Here is a 25,080-nt window from a genome sequence, read left to right on the forward strand (position 1 = left end):
GCTTCTTTCCAGAGTAGTCCCAAGGGGCTAGGGAGGTTTGGAATGTAAGCAAATACAACCATCCATGTAAAGGGCATTCTAAAAGTCCAGTGGTGGTGCTGCTGTGCATTAGTCCTGGTCTTCGTCCCAATCCAAGAGCCCTGCCTTGTAAAAATGAATCTCACTGGCCCATAGCCATTCTCCTCACTGAGTGATAGCGAGTGTCCAGTGAGACCAATATCTGTCAATTTCAGCCGCAACGATGTTGAGAACTGAAAAGCCCTGGCATGAATATTCAGCATTTCATCAAACATTTCTGCAGCTGAATATTCTTTGGCTGTCGACCATGTCTCAACCCACCAAATGCATTAGGTGGTCTGGATGAATTATAAAGCAGCTGCAGAGATGGGGAAAAATAGAGCATCAGCTCCTCCATACCGTAGGGGTGTCAGTAAGGGTTTACCCTATTTCAGCAGGGAGCTCGGAGCACTATGCCCACTCCCAATCTATTACCAGTGTGTAACATCCCTCCCCATCAGATCAATGCAGATCAAACACAGATCAGGAAAAGAGGTGGGCTTTGCATCCGGATGGTAATAAGCGTCATGTTACGTGATAGATGTCACGGGTGGACTGACTGCAGTATTAGTATTGGTTTGTGTTTTCTGAGATGGCTAATGCAGTTGTAGAGTATTGCATTGATAATGCCAGAGGAATTTATCTACTGGGATGACTGATATTGGAGAAGTGATGCTCTGAAAATGTCTGCAGTTATACTAGTATAGTGGTTATAAGATTGTAATTTCATTTGCCAGGATATTCCACTCAGTAACGATTGATATTGTTTTCCAGGGAAGACGAAGGTAAAACATGCTCAACTCTATTGTCTTGCTTTAAAAATACAACAAACTGTAAGAGGTGCTAGCTAGAGAGATGATTTTCTGTTAAATAATCTAACATTTTACTGCGATTAAAGCTTTTTGTTATGACTGCTATACTTCATAAAATGTTAATCACACAGACACTCTTTTCCTTCACATGCTGAAGCACCGGGAGTAGAGGTGGCAGTGCTGCCTAAAAATTAGTAATTACAGCAATGAATGTTATGCTAGATTTGATTAAAAGTTGAATTAAAACATGTTGCCATATTCAATCAACTTCATTGAGCATAACTAATAGGCCTACTGTTTGATAGTGTGTGCAGTGACCATTCAGACTGGCCATATGCGTATTGATGCATACATTAAAAACATGAAGGTAGCGTAGCAGCAGACGTTACACTACAGTAAGTGGTGAGGTCATTCCAGGCAGCCTAATATAGCCGGCTCACTGTAGGCAGCAGGCAGAAGCACACTGGCTGAATAATGTTGTGTTAGTCTGCGGGGAATAATAATTCTGCAGCATTGGAGTGTGAAGACGTTTCCCTGCTCAACGTGAAACTGGGAGAATTGTGTGTGAGGAGCGAAGCAGATGAAAGTCAAAAGTTGTCACAATGACATGCAAGTTATTTCGGGGTGCTCTCGTGAGGGAGGCAGGGAGAGAAGACGAGAGGAAGACTGAACGACAGAGTAGTATTCACATTATACACAGACAGGCACTCACTCACAATGGGCCCAGACATCAGAGAGAGACATCAGAGCAGGGGAGACACTGACACTGACAGATAGCCACATGAATGACATGCTTATGGTGCGTAGTAACTCTCTGTTAGTGCAATGTAGAACGACAGGGCTGTGCTTAAGACATAGCCATGGTTCAGGATGTTAGTCAATTAGTAATGCTCGACTGAGTATCATAACAATTACGTAGTCATGGTTCATAATATCCTAACATTGCATGACTACGCGTCAAAGAAAATTACAATCATGGCATAGGATATTTATGTATAAAGTGCCTTAGGAAATGACAGAGCCATACCAAAGATATATTGTTTATTGTTAGCAAACAAAAGTATTGCAGCAGTGGTCAGGGACATGGGTAGAACTGAAACATCATCAGTTCCTGTAACTATAAACTGGTACCAACAAGGGACGTACACTACAGTACAGTACCACTGGGTAACTGGATACACTGAGCATCATTTACCTTTAAAGAGACGAGATGGGGACTGGAGATGAGAGACGAGCGGAGCAGGTTTTCCTGGTAGTGCTCCTGGGGAGAGCAGCGTATGGTTGGGGCAGACAGGAGCTGCCAGCGCCAGCAGGGTGACTCACCTGATCCTCCTGAGAGGCATGGCTATTGCTAATGAATCTCTCCACGGGCCCGTGCCAGCCAGCACCCAGGCCACTGCTGCTCACCCAACAGGCTGACAGCTCAACTCAAACCAAGCTAATAATAATATTTTAATATATTAATGTGGTTTTCTACAGTAGGCTAGCTTGAAATGTCAATTAAAAGGATTTGTTAAAGGTACACTAGGAAATAAGATGTCATCATACACAGCGGGGCTACTTCCTGCTTACAGACGTCAACAACAACAGAATCCAAATCGGCTAAACTACTAGTAGTTGCCCACACTGGCAAGAGCCATGGCAATATGTCCTGCTGTGTATGATGATGTCATGTTGCTGAGTCTACCTTTAAATATGCCCTTCAAGGGACTAAGGAAGAGGCTGAAGGTGAGTTGAGTGTTGGCCTATAGACAGTTGGTGTGTGTATTGAATTTCAATTCAGTCAATTCATGGGGTGAATTTGATTTCAATGTGTAAACAAAAAGGTTGCATAAACATTGCTACGGCAGGTTAAAATCCAGCCCTAAATGTTACCATGATAATCATGCATTTATTGGCACACATGTTCATGCCAATAAGGAGCATGCTGTTCAGCCACCTGGTACACAAAACCAAATCCTTTGGCATCAACCAAAACAACAAAATGGTGATACATTTGCCTTCCCACTGGGCAAATCTGATTGAATCAACGTTGTATCCACGCAATAAAAAATAAAACATGTAATGAAGTTAAATCAACGTGGAAAACTGATTGGAGAATTCTGTATTCACCCAACTTTTAACCTAAATCCAATAACATGGTGACATTTTTTGCTGATTTCACGTTGAAATAATGTTAGTTGACAACTCAACCAAATGTAAATCAAAACTAGAAATTGAAATTACGTTTGTGCCCAGTGGGTTTTCACAATTATACTACAGTCACTATTTCTATGCACCAAAAATAACCCCTCAGATTTATAATGGGCACAGACAATATGATTTTTTATTTAACAAGGCAAGTCAGTTAAAAACAAATTCTTATTTACAATGACGGCCTAGAAACAGTGGGTTAACTGCCTTGTTCAGGGGCAGAACGACAGATTTTTACCTTGTCAGCTCAGGGATTCGATCTAGCAACCTTTCGGTTACTGGCCCAACACTCTAACCACTAGGCTACCTGCCAGCCCGTTTATGTAGCCAGAAACCAATACTTAATCAAATCACACATCTAAGACCTTCCACTCCAGCACCACACCAGGTTAGCCACATGCTCGACTCCCTCTTAGCCCTAATTAACCTAACAAGCAACATAGATGTGTACAAAACACTGCAGCGTCTTCACAAAGATATGAACCACACAAGCTGCCTTTTAATCTAGACATTGAGCTCAATCACAACAACTCATACAAATGTAGCTAATGGGATTGATTGCCTGGTTGTCGTTAGCTTCCGCCATGATGTAACCTAGCCCGAGACCTGAAGACAGATGTTAGTGCCAGATGTTAGCTTTCAGAGGTAACGGCTAGATCAGAGACTTAACACTGTCCTCTTTGTGATGGGCGTGTCTCGCTGTCAACACAAGTTTGATTCCAGTCAACTGTCACATTGGTTCCGTGACTTAGATCACACGCCAAGTCTCTTGTCAGCAGCTGAGGTCACTGATGAGCTGATAAGGTTAAAGGGAGATGTATCTGAGTCAGATTACTGGGTTTAACTGTGGTGACGTCATCTTGCCTGAATCTTCGAGACAGATGTTATCTCCCAGAACTACCAGCTAGCCTTTAACTCAGCCAGTTAATGAGCTACAGCATGGGGTGACTAACTCTTGCCCTTGAGGTCCTCAGTTTCCACTGGGTTTCCTTTGCTCCCTCACACTTAATTGATAAATTAATGTCCGTGATTGGCTAAAGGAGGATTACTTTAATCCGACCCTGGTGGTCCCGGCAACTGCTGGTTAACGAAAACAAAACACAAATAATGCCTTCCCAGACAAACTATACTTTTTGGCTAGAACAAACATTCAAAAGAGCACTAATGACAAAATCCACATCCACTGTCATGATTACAAGATATGCCACCCGACTAAAGTAATAAACATGTATTGGATCTTCCCTACAAACCCTAGAGATCTGCCTCGTAGCTCAAAAAAAGGATATCTAACTAGAAAAACTGTCAAGTCATCATTCTCCCCCACCAAAGCGCTGAATCCCTCGGATCTCCACTGCATTATTGACAATGGCTGCCCTTCAGTTCCCTTCGTTAGCTCGGTGCGGCTCAGCACTGCAGAGGCAAGGAGGGTAGCATGTTTGCCTGACGACTCAAACTGAATTCCTCCGATGCATCATTGAAGTTGTTTGTGGTGACGTCAAAATGAGGGGTGTTGTACAAAAGAAGTAATCAGCGATTGGATCATCTCTAACCAATCAGAGTATCGAAGCCAATAACACATTTTTAAACGCTTTACCCACATGTGTTCTGGCTCTGGCCCAACCCATCTGTTTCTGGGACCAATCAGATGGTCTAGAACATGGGTGTCAAACTCTGGCCCGCGGGCCAAATTTGGCCCTCGGGGTAATTATATTTGGCCCGCGAGACAATACCAAATTACTACTAGAGCTGGCCCGCCGGTATTATACAGCGCATTCACCGCTAATACTACGAATCCCATAATGCTCTGCTGTTGTTTTCGCGCGCCAATCAGGACAGGACCCAGAAACGCCCTCTCTAGTCATAGCAACATAGACGCTACAACTGTCAGCGCGCTATCCCTTCCCAAAAATGGCGAAAAGAAAGGCAGAAAACAGGAGCTTTCTGGACAAGTGGGAGGCAGAATGTCTGTTTACATATGTAAAAGACAAACCTGTTTGTCTTGTTTGTGGAGTCAACGTGGCTGTAAGTAAGGAGTACAACGACACTATGAAACGAAACACCATGACAAATACAAGGACCTGGACATGACTCAAAGGAGCCAGAAAGTAGAGGAGATGAAAAGAAGTTTGGTTTCACAACAGAATATGTTCAAAAAAGCCACATCACAAAGTGAGGCTGCTGTAAAGGCTAGTTATATAGTGGCAGCAGAGATCGCAAAATCAGCCCGGCCCTTTAATGAGGGAGAGTTCGTGAAAAAGATTAGATCAGTGTGCAATAATTAACGTTTTCTTTGTGCACTTTTTCTTGCTACAAGGCATGGGCTTGAATGGTTGATTGATTTATTATCATTTTATTTGTAAAATTATTAGCCAGTGGAAAAAGTAAAAAAAAAATTGGTATTTAAATCAGAAGGCTGCAAATAGAAAAGAGGCATACGATTTTTATTTAAATTTTATTTATTTAATAAATGAATGCCATTGATGTGTTTTTTCATTTGAAATTCGATTTTGCATGTCTCCACTATTAAATTATATATTGTATGGTAATAAGCGATGCTTGTTCCATATTCAATGTTAAAGCAAAACTTGTTTGGGTCCATATTAAAAGGTTAATTTGTTCAATGTTGGCCCGCGACTTTGTTCAGGTTTTACATTTTGGCCCACTGGGTATTTGAGTTTGACACCCCTGGTCTAGAATGTACTTCCATTCTAGAAATTGTCGTGGAGGTGCACAGATCCAGACTCATTGTGGAGAAGAAATTAACATGTGTGGCGTAGCGTTTGGCGGGAGCAAGGAGTTTGGGTAGCCAGACAAGGAGCATGTAGCCTACAAGTCTACACTGCTGCCGTGCTCCGGACTGCGGGGAGTACGGCTCCATAAATGATTCCCCACCTGGATCTTCCTCTTACACTCCAGAGGCAGAGGAGAAAGAGCAATGGCAGTTGTTTGATAAGGCTTTGAGGAATGGATGGTCTCCTTGCCTATGTGCAGTTTTTCCCAGTACAGTTGCAGCACACACACACCAAGAGATGATGTGCAGGAGCTTCGGTTGCATGCTCTTAAATCCAACCCCCAGTCTGCAAAATTTGAAGGTCGGCTCTCATTATCACTCATAAGCTCACACAAATGCACACATAGACACGCATGAACGCACGCACACACACACACAGAGGTTAAATTGGACCGGATCCCGCCGGGTCCGAGACATGGCACCTACAGTATGATCCAAATGAGAACCAGGCGGAGCTGTAAACCCAGTACCTTTAGTTATTGGAATTATCTAATGAAAAATTGTTATCCACATTTAACTTTCCACAGCCAACAACATGAGTAAGCAACAGCAAAATCAGACAAACCCATAGTAGAATAGTTTACCTATTCAATTGTTCAGCCTGTCGCATTCTATGCAAGAAAATTATATTCCTCTCGAGGCACATTAAAATTGCATGAGAAATATGCATGTCCAGTCATTGTACAACATTCTTAATGCAGTTGTGGGAAAACACACATTTGAAAGCAGTTTTGATGCCCACTGTTAAAAGAGAAGGATCACAGAGCTTTCCAGTGTTACTAGGCTACACTTATTTCTCAAGTCCAAGAAATTAAGTCAAATTCACCATTTGAAACCCTAAGCTTTTAGCAGCGGCATGGTTTATGCACATTAGTCCTCGCCAATGGCGTTGAATTCATAGGGAAGACAGAGGCTAAATGTAACAGGGGTCAAGTATAACAGGTAGGCATACATTCACAGTACATGATCCTTAGTTGGCTTGGCTGAGTGTCAGTGGAATGTTTTTATGACATTCATCAATACATCAGTTGCTAACTAGAGTTTGTGTTCTGGCTAATATTTGGGCCCAATTGGGTAAATGCAGATGGAAAAACCACAGCCTATTTATAGCCACACATAGCACACCTGCCTGATCATACGGACCAATATGTTACTGAGCTCATTTCTGGAAGGGGAACATATATTTAAGATGTCAGCATCTTTCTATTTTGGAGTAGAATGTCCTTTTTACATAGTCACCAGAACTGACCTTCTTACACCCACATTTTGTTTTATTGTATGGGAGGTCCTGGGAATCAAACCCACTACCCTGGCATTGCAGGAGCCATGCTCTACCAACTGAGCTACAGAGGAGCCCAAGAACACATAACGCTGATACGCACACACTCACCTGAGGCCGTAGAGCACAGTTCCGTCTGGATGCAGTCGGATCATTCTGTTCTTCACTGTGACCCCGTGCACAAAGGACTTCTTATCGTTGATGAAGTAGGTGTCAGGGACCCAGAGCGAGTCTGCCACCCTGTTGTCCAGCGTCAGGTTGAGGGGAATCCCTGTGTAGGACAAGCGCTTGTCCCTCCAGGACTGCTGGAAGTACATGGTGATGGTGTAATCCTAGGGGGTGGAAGAGGAAGAAGGGTTGGGATGGATAGGCACACAATAAGAAAGTACATGGTGTATTTTGTTTGTGGGAGGGATTGGCTCTGTTCTTGGATGGTTCACTGTGTGACTATTAGTGTGTGGCACTGTGTGTGGGCCAGGGCCAGAACACACGTGGGTAAACGTCCTTTGTCTGTGTGTTTGAGTGGGTGTCTGGTTGGGTTGTCTGTGTGTGTAGCTAAGTGTGTGACTGACTACCTGCATGAGTGTCTGAATTAGATCAGTGGTTGCTAACCAGGGGTACTAAGATTGGTGGTAGAGGGAGTACTTGAGAAGACTCATGAGACCATAGGCATACTGGTAAAATACACATGAGGGGGTACTCCAGGAAGAGCAAAATTCAGTTGGTTGTACAGTAACAGAAAACGATTGGGAACCACTGACTTACAGTATGACTAAGTGTGTATGTGTGAGTGTGTTACCAATTATTTAGACGGAGTCTCTGCTGTCAGTCTGTGTTGCACTGCAGTCTCCCACACAGTTTGCACCTTCTTTTTAAAAATAACTTGGCACAACCACAGACTCTGCAATAAGGCCACGTACTGCTGAGGTGAATGAAGTTGTGTAACGTCAGTTCTTATTAAGCACAGCAAACAGGCGACTCTCATGCCCGCTCCATTTGGCCCCTCTGCTCCTTGGAGGGGCTGAGCATCTACAGTACTCTACCTCCATCACCTGCCCCATGGTCACTCCTGTCACACCATCCGTTCGGTCCTCAAACTCTCCCCTTTCTCTATACCCCTGCGTCAGCACCCCAAACGTCAATCTAACTTCACTTTGAACTTTCACCTGTTTACTCTGTTGTTCTCTCGTTTTACACTTACAGTGCCTATCATAAGTACTCACCCTTCTTGGACTTCTTCACATTTGAATTGTCACAAGTGGGATTAAAATGTATTTAATTGCAATTTTTTGTCAAATGATCCACACAAAATACTCTGGAAGAAAAATTCAAAAAATATTTTTTTACTAATAAAAAATACAACACTAATATATCTTGATTAGATACTGTAAGTATGCACCCCCTGAGTCAATAGATGTTAAAAACATATTTTGGGTAAATCTCTAAGAGCTTTGTACACCTGGACTATGCTATATTTGCCCATTATTAGTTTCAAGCTTGGTCAAGTTGGTTGTTGACAGCCATTTTCAAGTTGGTTGAATCTGTGCATAAAATTCAGTACTCGACTGAGAGACCTTATAGATAATTGTGTGTGGGGGGTTCAGAGATGGGGTATTAATTTGAAAATCATGTTAATTCCTATTATTGCACACAGAGTAAGTCCATGCAATTTATTATGTCTTATTATTTACAGAATTTTCTTTTCAATTGGTTTCTCAAATGATTGCCTCGCTTGGTTCACCAACTACTTCTCCGATAGAGTTCAGTTTGTCAAATTGGAGGGCCTGTTGTCCAGACCTCTGGCAGTCTCTATGGGGGTGCCACAGTGTTCAATTCTCAGGCTGACTCTCTTCTCTGTATACATCAATGATGTCGCTCTCGCTGCTGCTGGTGATTCTTTGATCCACCTCTACGCAGACGACACCATTCTGTATACCTCTGGCCCTTCTTTGGACACTGTGTTAACTAACATCCAGATGAGCTTCAATGCCATACAACTCTCCTTCCGTGGCCTCCAACTGCTCTTAAATGCAAGTAAAACTAAATGCATGCTATTCAACCGATCGCTGCCCGCACCTGCCCGCCCGTCCAGCGTCACTACTCTGGACGGTTCTGACTTAGAATATGTGGATAACTACAAATACCTAGATGTCTGGTTAGACTGTAAACTCTCCTTCCAGACCCACATTAAACATCTCCAATCCAAAATAAAATCTAGAATCGGCTTCCTATTTCGCAACAAAGCATCTTTCACTCATGCTGCCAAACATACCCTCGTAAAACTGACCATCCTACCGATCCTCGACTTCGGCAATGTCATTTACAAAATAGCGTCCAACACTCTACTCAACAAATTGGATGCAGTCTATCACAGTGCCATCCGTTTTGTCACCAAAGCTCCATATACTACCCACCACTACGACCTGTATGATCTCGTTGACTGGCCCTCGCTTCATATCCGTCGCCAAACCCACTGGCTCCAGGTCATCTACAAGTCTCTGCTAGGTAAAGCCCCGCCTTATCTCAGCTCACTGGTCACCATAGAAGCACCCAGCCGTAGCACGCGCTCCAGCAGGTCACCCCCAAAGCCAATTCCTTCTTTGGCCGCCTATCCTTCCAGTTTTCCGCTGCCAATGACTGGAACGAACTGCAAAAATCCCTGAAGCTGGAGACTCTTACCTCCCTCACTAGCTTTAATCACCATCTGTCAGAGCAGCTCACAGATCACTGCACCTGTACATAGCTCATCTGTAAATAGCCCATCCAATCTACCTCATCCCCATACTGTATTTATAAAAAATAAAAATAAAACGTATTAATATTAATAACATTCCACCCATGAGGCCTCTAGAGGGCGCTTTGGTCATTTGACTGCATCTATTTCAATCCCACATTGTAACTCAACAAAATGTGAAAAAATCTAAGAGGGTAAATACTTATGATAGGCGCTGTATACTTGAGGGATGCATAAAGGCTTTATAAAAAGCTACATGCACAGTCATGATAAGCTTGATGCCGACATGAGCTATTGTTGTGTCTATCAATGGCTAAGCCGGAAGGTTAAGTCGGTTTTCGAGATAGTTTAGATAAGACAATGAGAAAGAAGAAGGATGATGTGTCAATAAACCTGAGGTGCAATGCAAAGAGCTAATATTTTGTCTCTGCCATAAACACACTGTCCGATATCAGAGGGTAACTTCCCTTGCATATCAATTGGTGTGCATCACAGTGTGTGAGAGAGAGGGGAGGGTATGGAATGATAATAACAGAGCTGATCATTAGGTGACAGAGACGGTTGCCACGGTGCATAAGGTCCTCAAGATCACTCAAGGTCTTTGAGAAAAAGACGTGCCAGGAACAGCAAAACATCTGTATGAGAAAGATCTCAACTGTGTTTGTTGTAATTCGGTATTCTGTTGATATTGAAAATGGTGTGCCAGATTTGTCTAGCGTTTGCACCAGTGTGAAATTACAGAGATAATTACGTATAAATAGAAGAGCAAAAAGTAAAACATTCTGTGGGAAAGAGATGAGAAAACTAACATGACGGTACATTTAATCACCATGTCTCATTTTAAAGTTCTTTGTTATATACAGTATACATTAAATGCCATTGCCTTTGAAGATACTAATTGTAACGGTTGAATACTTTATCTATATGTTCAATTAGCTCTCTCTTTAGATGTGTTATCGAAGGTCAAATGAGGTGTTCTCCAGGGCTCTGTTCTGGGGCCGCTATTTTTGATCCACTGCTGGGGTTTGATCCAAGTGACAGCACTGCGGCATCTTTTCCCAATCTGAAGACTTGCGGTTGAGGGGACAGCAGAAAACAGGACAAACAAAACCAAATGATTAAAAATGAATGGAGATCATTTATAACAGCCATCCAAAAAGCCTTGCAGGCATTTTGATGAAACGCACTTCAAAATGCTTCACTTAACTGCTGGTAACCTTTTCTGAGGGCTGGCAGGGGAGAGTTGCATCACTCCGGTTTCTATCAGTCTAATCTGGGTTGCAAAGCTGCAGTTAAGATTCCACTCACAGCGTTCAAGCTTTCCAGCATTAGTTGCAGTTTGCAAAGATGCTTATGCAGGCATTTCAGAACATGCTTCAGGGAAATAAACTTTCATGAAGAAAAAGCTTATTGGAGATACATTTCCACATTTTTCTTTCTTATTCACAGATGAAGGAACAATAAGCTGGTTATCCAAGGACAAACTTAATGTTTTAAAATGCGAACACACTAAATTATTTGTCTGCTTTAAAGCGTGTCTACTGCTTTTGCTTAGACCGCGCTGGTAATTTAAAAAAGTTGCTTCAGAACATTGATACTTGATAAATGCCAATACGAGATTGATGTGTATGATCAAGGCCAAGAGATCTGTACCTGTCAACCCTCCGCCATGTGTAAGTGATAACTGCTTCTAGAATGCAGATGTAACAGTATTTACTTTCACTATTACACAAAAGATGGAACCATCCTGTAATTGAGTTGGTCCTCTCAGTCCATATAAGCATATAATCAATTAAATACAGGCTGTCATACTCAAATTTGCACGAATAAGATATTATTAACAGATTAATGACTATATTGGAGAACCTGCGAATTGTATGAAAAAAACATGATAGATTTAGAAGGCTAATCAGTAAAGTACAGATACAAACCAATTACCGTACATGTAAAACAATAAATTACAGATAGGGGAATTACAAATCTACAGAAACTGTTAATGAGCAACATAAACCTGGGATGACATAGCTTTAAGTGAGAACTGCTGCCTCATAAGGCTGGGAACAGAGAAAAGGAGGAGAGAGGAGGAGAGAAAGGGGGACGTTGCAGCTCTGTCCCTCATTGGGGATGAACATTTTCCTTGGATTCTATTATTAGAAACAGCTGTTCCCCTAGACGCCCGCTTTTCCATCATCACTCTAGCACCTCAGTGTTTCCACAGCAGAAAGTCTTAAACGTGAGCGGAATACCGTTATGCATATGAGAGAGCTAAAGCAGAGTGCCCGCTGCTGCACTGCACACACACACACACACACACACACACACAGGAAGAGAAACAGGGGCAGGCGTTGCCCTTGGCATGTTTCCTCTCCCTCCCATTTCCTTTGTTGATGTATGATAGGCACTCTTTAAGTGAGCGCGCCCCTACTCCTCTCCATCTTTCACCGCACCGCGGACGACAACATGGGCTCTCTCCTACGCACGTAAGCACCGCGCTATCCCCTCTGCAGTGTGCTTCTTCGTGACCTAATTCCTCCCAATCCATGCCCATCTACGGGTTGCAGACTGTAATACATCACAGGATAGAGGGAGAGAGGGTGGGAGGAGAGGGGTAGAGATGGCGGTGCAGTCTTCCCTTCCAGCCTAGTTACTGTAAAAACTTCTGCAGCATTTGGCAATAATAATGAAAACAGTTGCTGGCAACTGGGTCTGCAGATATTCATTGGATGAATAGTGCTCATAGCATGAGAGCAGCCTTGTTTCAGATTTTTCTGGGCATCATTGCAGTATTCACTAATGCATTCATGCATGGACGCACACATGCAAGTAAACAAACACACACACAAAATACCAAATGTCACTATGGTGTACAGCTCCCTCAAAAGACTACAAAATGGCTGCATCTATTCCTCTGTTCTTCTGTAGTATAATCTTCTGATCATTTCCTATGCTTGTGTCTTGTGTGGAAATGTTGCATAGGACTTGTCCTGCTGTTACACTTTCCAAACATGGTTGGATCCCTGACAAAAACAGACATTATACACCATTCAGTCCCACTGAGGAAAGTTTTTGACAAAGGTCTTTGCCGCTTCATCGGACATGCCAATGAAGAAAAGTCAAGCACACAACCCAAGACTCTCACCTGTCAATCAAATTTAAAGATCCCACCAAGTGGTTCTCACAAGTCAGAGGAATTACCAGCCTGCTTAGTAAAAAATGTTAGCTCTGCTTGCATTTAAAAACCTGTATAATGTTGTGTCGTTGTGTTTCAAGGTCATCCAAGACTTCTCTTCATTAATTTACTGTCAATGAGTTATTGAGCAAGATTCGAGTCGTCAAGTCAATGTGCTTTCGAGACATGAGTGCAACTTAGGTGCACAGCATAACTAAGAACTCATCAGGTTGTGTAACTATGTGTTACTGCAGGTGACTGACTATATTGCGATTTGAGTGGACTGAAGCGTGTGTTATATGTCCTTGGATAGAAGGAGGGTTGTGATTGGTTTAATGGTCAGGATGTACATTGAATGTACAGACACAGGTCTTGCATAAAATGTATATGTATGGATACCAGAGATGGGGTCAAATTAATCTAAATTCCAATCAATTGACTAAATGAATTAGACATGGAGTTGGCTGGATTTCAAATGAATTTAACCTGAACTCAGGGGTCTATACATCTATTGCACACCTCCATATGCGCCACTCCCTGCCACCCACCCACCCATGACCACGTCTTCCTGTCCCTTAAACCAATCACCACCCTCTCCCTTGTTTCCATGCCAACACCTCCACATAAAGTCATACACATGTAAGAAAGTGACAATTCAATAAACTTATTGAGATTCTCTTGGTGGTGAGGAGATCAGAAAAGCCTTTCTCAGACTTTCTTTCCCTCGTGACTTTCTATCTTTCAGATTTCCAGAGAGGTTTAGGTCAGTGGAGAATGATTACATTAAGCATTAAACCTGAGTGCCCTCTGTCGCTCCGCACTGTCGGCAGCCTCATGTTTTATCCCACGCTCCCACTGGCTGGGCAGTACCCATGATGTTCCTTATAGGAAATGCTGCTCGACATCTAATCAGATGGGGAACCATTAACCTCCAGTCTAATGGGTCTGGAATTCTGACAGAGTCTATGAAGTTACACTAGAACGCTGTTAAAAGGCTCTGCGTACTCTCTGTGTGATGAAATCTTAGCTCTCAATCTTATTTACAAAATGGATCCATGAAATGCTAGATCTCTCATTTTCTCACTTGCTATCAAACACAAGAGCTTTCTAATATGCATTGTTGAGCGCTGTTTGATTTTACAATGGTTGACTAAAAAAGGCCTGGGAATGCTGTTTGATTTCACATTGTTTTACTAAAAAGGCTTACAAATAAGCAGCAAGACACCCAAAGTTTCTTCACACTAACATTTTGTGAATTCATAGGCTACTTCTGCAGAACAAGATGGTAAACAGTATGCACTCTGACTGCTTCATAAAAAAGGACCAGTGTACTGTACTACAGATAGGCAGCACTGTATGGTACCGTACCAGTACATTGCAGTACAGACAGGGTAGTATAGTACAGTACAGACAGAGCCAGTGACAGATTAGATTAAACGCAAAATTCACCCATCTGTTCTGGATCAGGTTCACCAAGGGGTTAAAGAAAATGAAGTAACTCGCTTTAAATTCATCTCACAGAGCTCTTAGCGCAAGAATGTCTCCACTCATCTCCTCATCTGCATTATTTCCAGGCCTGAATGGCGAGAGAGCACAAAGAAAGAGAGCAGTTCCACTGCAGCAGTCTGCCTTGTATGGGGGAAATGTCACCAATTACTCTGCACACATATCACTGAGCTACCCAACTTTAATATGGCACATGACAAAAAAATGGAGAAACAGACACTCTGACACCGTCTTTGAGTCATCATCTCAGTTTAAAGTGTCACTGACTCCCTACTCCCTCACTATTTTCAGAGAGATGAAATCTTTAGAGTACAAGGACCCAACCAGACACCCCATGACTCTCTCATACTGTAGTTACTGCAGTAATATAAATGTTGTAACAGAGACTATAGGAAAATCACCATAGGATTTATTGAAGTGAATTTGGGAGGGGCACTGGGACTCAAAACTCTGCACCTACTAGAGGTCGACCAATTATGATTTTTCAACGCCGATACCGATTATTGGAGGACCAAAAAAGCCGATACCGATTAATCGGCCGATTTTTTTTTTTTTTATTTGTAATAATGACATTTACAACAATACTGAATGAACACTTTTCTTTTACCTTAATATAATACATCAATAAAATTTAGCCTCAAATAAATAATTAAACATGTTCAATTTGGTTTAAATAATGCAAAAACAAAGTGTTGGGAGAAGAAAGTAAAAGTGCAATATGTGCCATGTAAAAAAGCTAACGTTTAAGTTCCTTGCTCAGAACATGAGAACATATGAAAGCTGGTGGTTCCTTTTAACATGAGTCTTCAATATTCCCAGGTATGAAGATTTAGGTTGTAGTTATTATAGGAATTATAGAACTATTTCTCTCTATACCATTTGTATTTCATATACCTTCGACTATTGGATGTTCTTATAGGCACTTTAGTATTGCCAGTGTAAGGCAGTGTAGGCAGTGTGACATAGCTTCCGTACCTCTCCTCGCCCCTACCTGGGCTCGAACCAGGAACACATCGACAACAGCCACCTTCGAAGCATCGTTACCCATCGCTCCACAACAGCTGCGGCCCTTGCAGAGCAAGGGGAACAACTACTCCAAGTCTCAGAGCGAGTGACGTCACCGATTGAACCGCTATTAGCGCGCACCCCGCTAACTAGCTAGCCATTTCACATCGGTTACACCAGCCTAATCTCAGGAGTTGATAGGCTTGAAGTCATAAACAGCTCAATGCTTGAAGCATTGCGAAGAGCTGCTGGCAAACGCACAAAAGTGCTGTTTGAATGAATGCTTACGAGCCTGCTGCTGCCTACCATTGCTCAGTCAGACTGCTCTTTCAAAAATAGACTTAATTATAACATAATAACAAACAGAAATACGAGCCTTTGGTCATTGATATGGTCGAATCCGGAAACTATCACTTCGAAAACAAAACGTTTATTCTTTCAGTGAAATACGGAACCGTTCCGTATTTTATCTAACGGGTGGCATCCCTAAGTCTAATTATTGTTGTTACATTGTACAACCTTCAATGTTATGTCATAATTATGTACAATTCTGGCAAATTAATTACGGTCTTTGTTAGGAATTAATGGACTTCACACAGTTCGCAATGAGCCAGGCGGCCCAAACTGCTGCATATACCCTGACTGCTTGCATGGAACGCAAGAGAAGTGACACAATTTCCCTAATTATAAAGAAAGCAGAAAATAAATTAATGTTAGCAGGCAATATTAACTAAATATGCAGGTTTAAAAATATATACTTGTGTATTGATTTTAAAGAAAGGCATTGATGTTTATGGTTAGGTTTTATGCAACGACAGTTGGCTGTGATTCGATGAGAAATTAACAGGCACCGCATCGATTATATGCAACGCAGGACACGCTAGATAAACTAGTAATATCAACCATGTGTAGTTAGCTAGTGATTATGTTAAGATTGATTGTTTTTTTATAAGATAGGTTTAATGCTAGCTAGCAACTTACCTTGGCTTCTTGCTGCCCTCGCGTAACAGGTAGTCAGCCTGCCATACAGGCTCCTCGTGGAGTGCAATGTAAGGCAGGTGGTTAGAGCYTTGGACTAGTAACCGSAAGGTTSSAAAAACMAATCCCCAAGCTGACAAGGTAAAAATCTGTCGTTCTMCCRCTGAACAAGGCAGTTAACCCACCGTTCCTAGGCCTTCATTGAAAATAAGAATGTGTTCTTAACTGACTTGCCTAGTTAAATAAAGGTGTAAAAAAAAAATTGGCCATTCCGATTAATCGGTCGACTTCTAGCACCTACACTGTGCGCCTACACTGTCCTCTAGGTTTCTTCCTAGGTTCCTGTCTTTCTAGGGAGTTTTTCCTAGCCCCCGTGCTTCTACATCTGCATTGCTTGCTGTTTGGGGTTTTAGGCTGCGTTTCTGTGTAGCACTTTGTGACATCTGCTGGTGTACATAGGGCTTTATAAATACATTTGATTGATTGATTGTGCAGTGCCTTGGTTGTTCTTTTCCAGGGGTAAATAAAATAAAACTGTCAATCAAACCCAGGTGGGCTCCTGCGTCCTCAGTGCTTGGACTCCTGATCATGGCATAGCATACAGTAGCATGGGCAACAGATTTTGAGCTGAGATGAAGTTGTTTGAACAGAGAACCCACCACTGACACCTTGATCTTTCCCACTGGCGAGATGAAGTGCTATCGGCAGAGCATCACATAAATCCTCATCCTTAGAAGGCGGCGGACACATCAATCTCCCAAACAGATCAATAACTCCTGACCACAAGCCACTATGAGGGCTTCATAAGGTGCTCAATACAGTAGCTGCAGTGGAGATACATAAGGTGCCATGACAGGAGGAGTAGTGGGGGTTCGTAAGCTTCCTCATACTAACAACTGGGCCTACCATGGGGAGTTCTCATTCAGCATAATCACATTTCTTGGCTAACCAGCGCAACATAGCACACATGTCGACAAGAGCGAGGGCGTTACCTATATTTTCATTAACAACCCAATAAAGCGATTATTGCCTGCCTGCCTGTGCTGTTGATTGATTTTGGCACAAGTGGGCTTCCATGGGGCCTGGGAGAGAGTTCTACAGTATATTGAGTGTGGCTGTCACTTTATGAGAGTCATGGCTGTACTAACCGTGCACGTGCGGCAGCACTCCTACCGCTCTAACCTTGAGAAACAGAGATGCTACTTTCAAATCTTACCAAAAATCTGAAAAGAAATGGACTGTGACACAGAGTCAAAGCAATTCCACAGCGGTTGCCATGATAACAAAACAGCTTTTGTGCATCGCTAACAAACACAACTTTTACTTGTCGTCACTCAAGCTTGTAAAAAAAGTGAGGCTCTCACATGTCAAACAAACAAACCACTAAAATCTAGGTACAGTCCGCAATATAAGGTATAGATAAAGGAAGAAAGCCCAAAGAGAAAGGAAAGGGAGTGTGGGTCGGAGAGAGGAGTAGAGAGACAAAGATAAAGAGACAGCCCAGCACCATTTTCATTACAGTATCTTACACCAGCCACAAGGGGAGAATGACCTGCTATTTCGTAAAGTCTTAAAGTCTTAAGTAGAGCAAAGAGTGCTCAAATCTCTCTGATGCTACAATCCTGTAGAAATCCGACTATTAAATAATCTGAAAACAAGACATCCATTATATCAAGTCTCAAACACATACTAACTTAATCAAATACTCCTTTAATCTCTAGAAATACTTATTCTGACTGAGCAGAAATCCTGCAGCCTTTACTACCTCTGTAGTACACTGCCCCATTGGGAAGCACTACTTTCATGTAGGCAGTGTGACATCCTGGCGACAAGCAACAATGTAGGTTATCCAATACCTGAACACATGCAGCAGCCCTTTTCCAATGAATGTTCGAGGTTGCTCAGGCAGAAATGTTGCCACAGCCAATCACTCAACTCAGGAAGAGGAAGAATACGAGTCTGACCCTTGTGACCTCACAGCAAACCTCCTACAGCTCATGTCGCATCAGTGTCGTCTCGTTACTAGCTGGTTGCCTTTGACAGCACAGCATGTCTGATGACTAAGGTCGGTAAGAGTGAGACAATGACCTGAAATATCCTTGTATAATCCTTTTGGTACTGCCACGTTTTGCCGCTAAATCAGCATACAGCCCGGCCCGCCTCAGACGAATTTCAATGCCACTGCAAGGTTGTATTATTTGTTGAAGAAGTAAGGATTACCCTCCTGTGATTTGGTAAAAATACAAATAAAGCCTTTATACAATGCTTTTGCCTGAAATAGTCATGCTTAGGATAGCATTACATCTCTATGATGAATCTCTCTGTAGCAAATGAACAGTACTAGCATTATATGCAAATAATACAGTACCACTGTTAGCATTATCTGAACTCAAAGCTACCATAAGTTGTTTGCACTTATCTAGTCTATGTAGCCTAGGCTGGGTGCTTTTAAGATGGATGTTCAAGAAATATATATATATATTCTACTTTAATTTGTATTCGGTAATTGTGATGCATTTTGGCCCATTTCCTCACATACTAGAGTACACATGCCGAGCTGCATTCTAGGGGTACATATTAAGCATGGGGATTGACCTTGAATAATAAAATCAACACATTTACTGTCTCATAACGATGTCCCAATAACCCAATTCAACATATATAATATATTGAATGTGTAAACTGCTCTTCCAACCCATGATTAGCTCACATACTATATAATTGTATCTGTTACATGACTTGGCTGTTAATTGCCTACTAAACAAGCTATAGCCTCTCTTGCCTTCTTAGCTAAATCTGTGAGTCGCTTGCATTTGCGCATCCCATTTTCTAAAGAATGTAATTTCTAGTTCAAAATGTTGTCTTTTCCTAAGACTGTTGATTTTCTATTTGAATAAAATCCTCTTCTTAGTCAGCTGTGTCTTGCACTTCTCCCTGTTTGCTCCTCTATATTTTTCCTTTGCTAATCTATCACAAATGTATTTCACTTTGGGTTAGACCAAAGAAGTACGTTGGCATCCGTCAGGGATAGTCAAGCGGCTTTAGCTGAGAAGCTTTAACGAAAAGCTAATGGGGTGTGAAGTCTGCAGAGAATTTGACAAAAGTGGGAGAAAAGGAGTTTCATTAAGTGGGACATCCTCTATGACTGAGCGACGTTCATTTTCATAACAACAACAACAAAAAACTGTTCTTACCCCTTCAAGCATCAAACGCTTAAAAAGTTACACCCGAACAGTACCTTATAAAAAGCTGGGACCTGTTTCTTAAAAAAATAAAAAAGCAAGAACAAAGAGTTTGATGATCAGATTCATGAACTCGATTGGACTGCAATGCAGTCGTTGCAGAAGGGAGGGAACCACAGAGCAGGGATAGCACATGAGGACCGTCTTGAAGAGAATGCAGAACCTCAGACACAATTCATAGCATTGAAACCCCTGAAGAAAGCTGTAGTCTATATGCACTGCTCTTGATAAAGACTGCAGCTTGAAATGGAAGGTTAGCTGTGCTGAGCCTGCCAATATACTTACTGGAATGTAATAAATACATCGTTTTAGTGGGACCAATAACCTTGACTATCTGGAGTGCAAAGTATGCTGTCATTTATGCTCAGAATAGTAGAAGTATGATGTGCATACCTGATGGTGGAACGTTGGTGCAAAGAACCTACAATATGATAGTCGAGTGACAGTCAGGTATTACTCACAACCTTTATTTAACCAGGTAAGTAAGTAATGACCTGGCAGGATAGGGGGGTTCTGGTGGGAGAAAGAGAGAGATCCTGCCAACAGATGAGAAAAGGTAAATATATATATTTTTTAAAAACATGATCAAACAGCTCTTAGTTTAACCCAGAAGAGCTGTAATTCGAAGCCACAATCGGAAGTGCTGCCCCTGCATTAGTTTGTAAACTTTGCAACTGGTTCTTGTGAAAATGTAACTGCCACTCAGTTATTCCGTAGTAAGCACCCTCCAAACCGAAAACGAGGGTGTGGTTTTGTGATATGTGATTTAGAAAACATACGGTTGTACAAATGTACATTCAGAAACCTTTCTAGATGCAAACATCCAGTGCAGTCCAAATCTCAAGTAGCTTGTCATAAAAAATGCAGTGCTTGCCCCCCAAAAGTATACTGGGTGACAGTGATGTTGCAGGGTGTAAAGTACATGCAATGAAATAGCAAAGACGTACTATAGAATATAATCAATTTATATTTATATTGTGACCAGTATGACTAATGTTTCGGTGTGGCCTTTCTCAAGGAGAGCCGGTGCCAAATGTCTCCATCAGACAGAGCATAAAACCCCCTCCAGCATCCCAGTCTCATTCACATTAAAATGTAAAACCGGGGAGGCCACAGAGGCACAATCAATGACCCATCCAGGCTGTTAGGCTATCCAATCAGAAGTCCTCTGGACCCGGCTCAGAGAAAACAGCACCTTCCATTTTTGCGATGAGATTTTGTCAGTAGGAATCCAACCTAATAAACAATTCATAACCTTGGCTCAAGATGACAGCTCATCATTGACTCCGCAAACTCTGTCTACATTTACTTGGCAAATTCAGTATCTCATGTGGAAATGACTTATGTATGAATGCTATGAATGTAAATAATGGAAAAGGCTTTGTTCAAGTGCAATCCTGTGACTTACACTTTATAATTCAATGAAGCCTTTTAACAATAAAGGCAACTTCAGAAGTGAAGCTCACCTGTGTAAAGCTCCTGCCTGCACTCTACTATCAAACGTCACAAATAACTCAATAATGGGATCCATTTCTTTGGATTAATGGATTTCAGACAATCAAAAAAAATATGTATTAGAAAAAATATACAAATGTGAAATGTATGGCGGCATTGTCATTGATACTCAATGGCCAGTTGAATGAACGGAAACACAGATACTAAGGGTCTATTCAATCAGATCCGCTTTAGCCGACATCCGCATGGCTGATGTTTTGACGGTGTCGGAGGTGGAACTGCATTAGAGCTGTCAAATCCACAAGCGGCTCCTGCCATTATACCTAAAGTGGACATTGCCATTGGCCGCACGGAGTTGCATTAAGAGAAATCCCATGCAGGCTTGTTTACAAGTTCGAACACTGGAATGTGAGATGTAATCTACAGCTCAATTAGGCTGATAGAAATCCTCATTATTTTGTTGAATAGTTGAACAATTCTCAATTTGAGCGTCATTATTATTATTAGTCTATATATATTGTTTGTAATTTTGCCCCCTTTTTCTCCCTAATTTCATGATATCCAATTGCGATCTTGTCTCATCGCTGCAACTCCCCAACGGGCTCGGGAGAGGCGAAGATCGAGTCATGCGTCCTCTGAAACATGACCCACCTAGCCGTGCTTCATAATAACACCCACTCGCTTAACCTGGAAGCCAGCCGCACCAATGTATAGCAGGAAAAACACTGTTCAACTGACAACCTGAAGTTAGCTTGCACGAGCCCGGCCCACCACATTTAACGCGAGTGGGAAGGGTGTGGCTTCATGACAATGATCAAGAGCAGCTGCTCACCGATTTGACAGCTCCAATGCAGTTACACCTCTAACATTGGCAAAACAACAGCTATGCGGGTGTCGGATACCGCTGGTTAATGCAGAATCTGATTGAATCTAAGCCTAAATTATAATAATTTTGTGCAAATAGTCTGTTCTTCATAAATGATCAATTGTGTTGAAACAAGATATAATGATCTATTATAGATATATTAATATGTTATTATAGCTATTACTTTGGTATTATCATTATTGAACTGAAAAGGTTCACCAATCAAAAACAAAATGGGTATTTGAGAGGCAATTTTGAATATCATTTGTGTGTTTGAAAGAACTATAGAGTTGAGAATCTTCAGGACCTTACCAATGATGAACATTGGACAAATGTTTAACCTTTTCACATGAGTTACTGTAATGCTATTGCCTAACCAGATTTTCCTACAGGCATGATTTGCAGACTGTTTGTGTATACTGAAGGTTATGACTCAGTCCTGCTGGTAGAATACTGCTAGCCAGTGTCATGTCCACAGTACTGCCAAGTCTGACCAGGAGGAAGCTTTGCTGATCAGCCACAGTGACTGACTGACTAGCTGGCAGTGCATGGCAATCCCACCCTGTTACTATCACAAAACACCACATGATTTCCAGTGTGTATAGCATACAACAGTATATGCATGTACTGTATGTAACAAGCGCAGGCAACACACACACACACGTCATATTCAGAGCTACAGTAAAGCCATACCGTGACAAGATTTGCAGTATATAATTTAACCTGTGATAAAAAAATAAATAACATAATGGGTATTCGGAAAGTATTCAGACCTCTTGATTTCCCCCCACATTTTGTTACATTACAGGCTTATTCTAAAATGGATTAAATAGTTTTTTCTCCTCATCAATCTACATCACATTTACATAAGTTTTGAGACCGTATAGTCAGTACTTTGTTGAAGCACCATTGGCAAAGATTACAGCCTTGAGTCTTCCTGGGTATGACGCTGCAAGCTTGGCACACCTGTATTTGGGGAGTTCCTCCCATTCTTCTCTGCAGATCCTCTCAAGCTCTGTCAGGTTGGATGGGGAGCGTCACTGCACAGCTATTTCCAGGTCTCTCCAGAGATGTTCAAACGGGTTCAAGTCCGGGCTCTGGCTGGGTCACCTCCCTGACCAAGGCCCTTCTCCCCCGATTGCTCAGTTTGCTCTAGGAAGGGTCTTGGTGGTTCCAAACTTCTTCCATTTAAGAATGATGGAGGCCACTGTGTTCTTGGGGACCTTCAATGCTGCAGAAATGTTTTAGTAATTCCTTCAACCTCAGTTTTTGCTCTGACATGCACTACTAACTGTGGGACCTTATATAGACAGGTGTGTGCCTTTCCAGATCATGTCCAATCGATTGGATTTACCATAAGTGGACTCCAATCAAGTTGTAGAAACATCTCAAGGATGATCAATAGAAGCATGATTCACCTGAGCTCAATTTCAAGTATCATAGCAAAGGGTCTGAATACTTAAATAAGGTATTTCATTTATTAAAAAAAAAAAAAATTGCAAAAAAATCGAAAAACCTGTTTTCGCTTTGTCATTATGGGGTATTGTGTATAGATTGAGGAGAAAAACATTTATTTTAATACATTTTAGAATAAGGCTGAAACTGTGGAAAAAGTCAAGGGGTCTGAATACTTTCCGAATGCACTGTATATATGCATGCATGTCACCAGTGGTGACCCGTCACTCAGGACAGCTGCAGAGACCCACCTGTTCTGAGCTGCACATTTTTTGCAAAAAAAAAGAAGATGATTATTATAATTAAAAATATATTTTTGGGGAAGGGGGTTGCCTGTTTTGCTTGATATTTTGGCATTAATACGTGTCACATATCAGCTTGCAAACAATGTAAAAAATTAAAAATTATGATTGAGTTAATTAATAAAGCCTCCATACAAACATGGTCTCTTTTTTGCTTTCTTGAGTAAGGCAGCTCCAAAATGCAGGTGTTTCAGCCTAGATCAGTGTTTTCTGTGGTGGTGGGGCAGCTAGCGGAAAATACAGAGCATAGGGGTTGGTAATGTTCTCTAGTTGCGCCGTGATTGGCTCAGTGTTCGGTCACTCATGGGGAGAGCTGGAAAATTCAAGCCCCTGGATGCTGCCATAGAATTACATTAGAAGTGCCAATCCAAAAAGGCTCAAGGTCATTGGCCACAGATAAAACTACGTCAAATCACGTTATACCTACAGTAGAGTTGATTGGACTGATCATGTCAATATCATACAATCTTAGCTAGCAGTCATCATCATGAATCAAGTCGACAATCTACTGGCACATCCTTTTTGATCCTTGTCATTGAAGAGTAATAATGAAGAGAAATTAGAGATAAAACGTATCGGTGCTCATCGGCCATTGGACATTAACATTACACAACAAGTTGGAAATTGCAAATTCAACAATGAGTGGTTTGGAAGGGATCAGTGGCTAACTGCAAGCATTGCAAAGCTATCACTAGCCTGCTATTCAGTGGAGTGGGTGTGTGGTCCCAATTCTCGGTTTAAGGTTCTCTTTTCCAAGCTAAAAATGATAAACATTCAACATTGGCAATGCTGGCAATCCAGCATGATTTCTGCCGCGATTAAAACAACTGTTGACTCAGAACTGGACAACTGGGTAAAACGAGCTCCAACTGGGAAAATAAGTTTTGAACTGTCATCCCACTTGGAATTGTAAGTCGGGAACTCTGGCCTCTTTCTAGAGCTACGACCTGAAGATCACTGGCGTCATCATGATTCAACCTTTTTTTTCACCGCGTTCCCAGTTGTTTTGAAAGCACCATAACTCTAGAGAATGCCAGACTTTAATGACAAAGTTTGATGACAAAATTTGCCCACGAAGGACCGCTGCGCCACCTTCCTGTTCAAGTGAGCACAGCACAAAAAGGTGAGTGTCACGCCCTGACCATAGAGAGCCTTTTTATTCTCTATTTTGGTTAGGTCGGGGTGTGTGACTAGGGTGGGTAATGTAGGTTGTTTTATTTCTATGTTGGCCTGGTAT

The 25,080-nt window shown here is 41.9% G+C and overlaps 1 protein-coding gene across 1 annotated transcript in view; it reads right to left on the minus strand.

Annotated features, from left to right (window-relative positions):
* LOC111968608 (gamma-aminobutyric acid receptor subunit beta-1) overlaps positions 1-25,080 on the minus strand; it is a 46,972-nt gene that overhangs the window by 15,509 nt on the left and 6,383 nt on the right. The window contains exon 4 of the mRNA XM_023994305.2: positions 7,244-7,464. Within this exon, the coding sequence (XP_023850073.1) occupies positions 7,244-7,464 (221 nt within the window). The remainder of the gene's footprint in view (positions 1-7,243; positions 7,465-25,080) is intronic.

Source organism: Salvelinus sp. IW2-2015, linkage group LG9, assembly GCF_002910315.2.
Source record: "Salvelinus sp. IW2-2015 linkage group LG9, ASM291031v2, whole genome shotgun sequence".
Taxonomy (NCBI): domain Eukaryota; kingdom Metazoa; phylum Chordata; class Actinopteri; order Salmoniformes; family Salmonidae; genus Salvelinus; species Salvelinus sp. IW2-2015.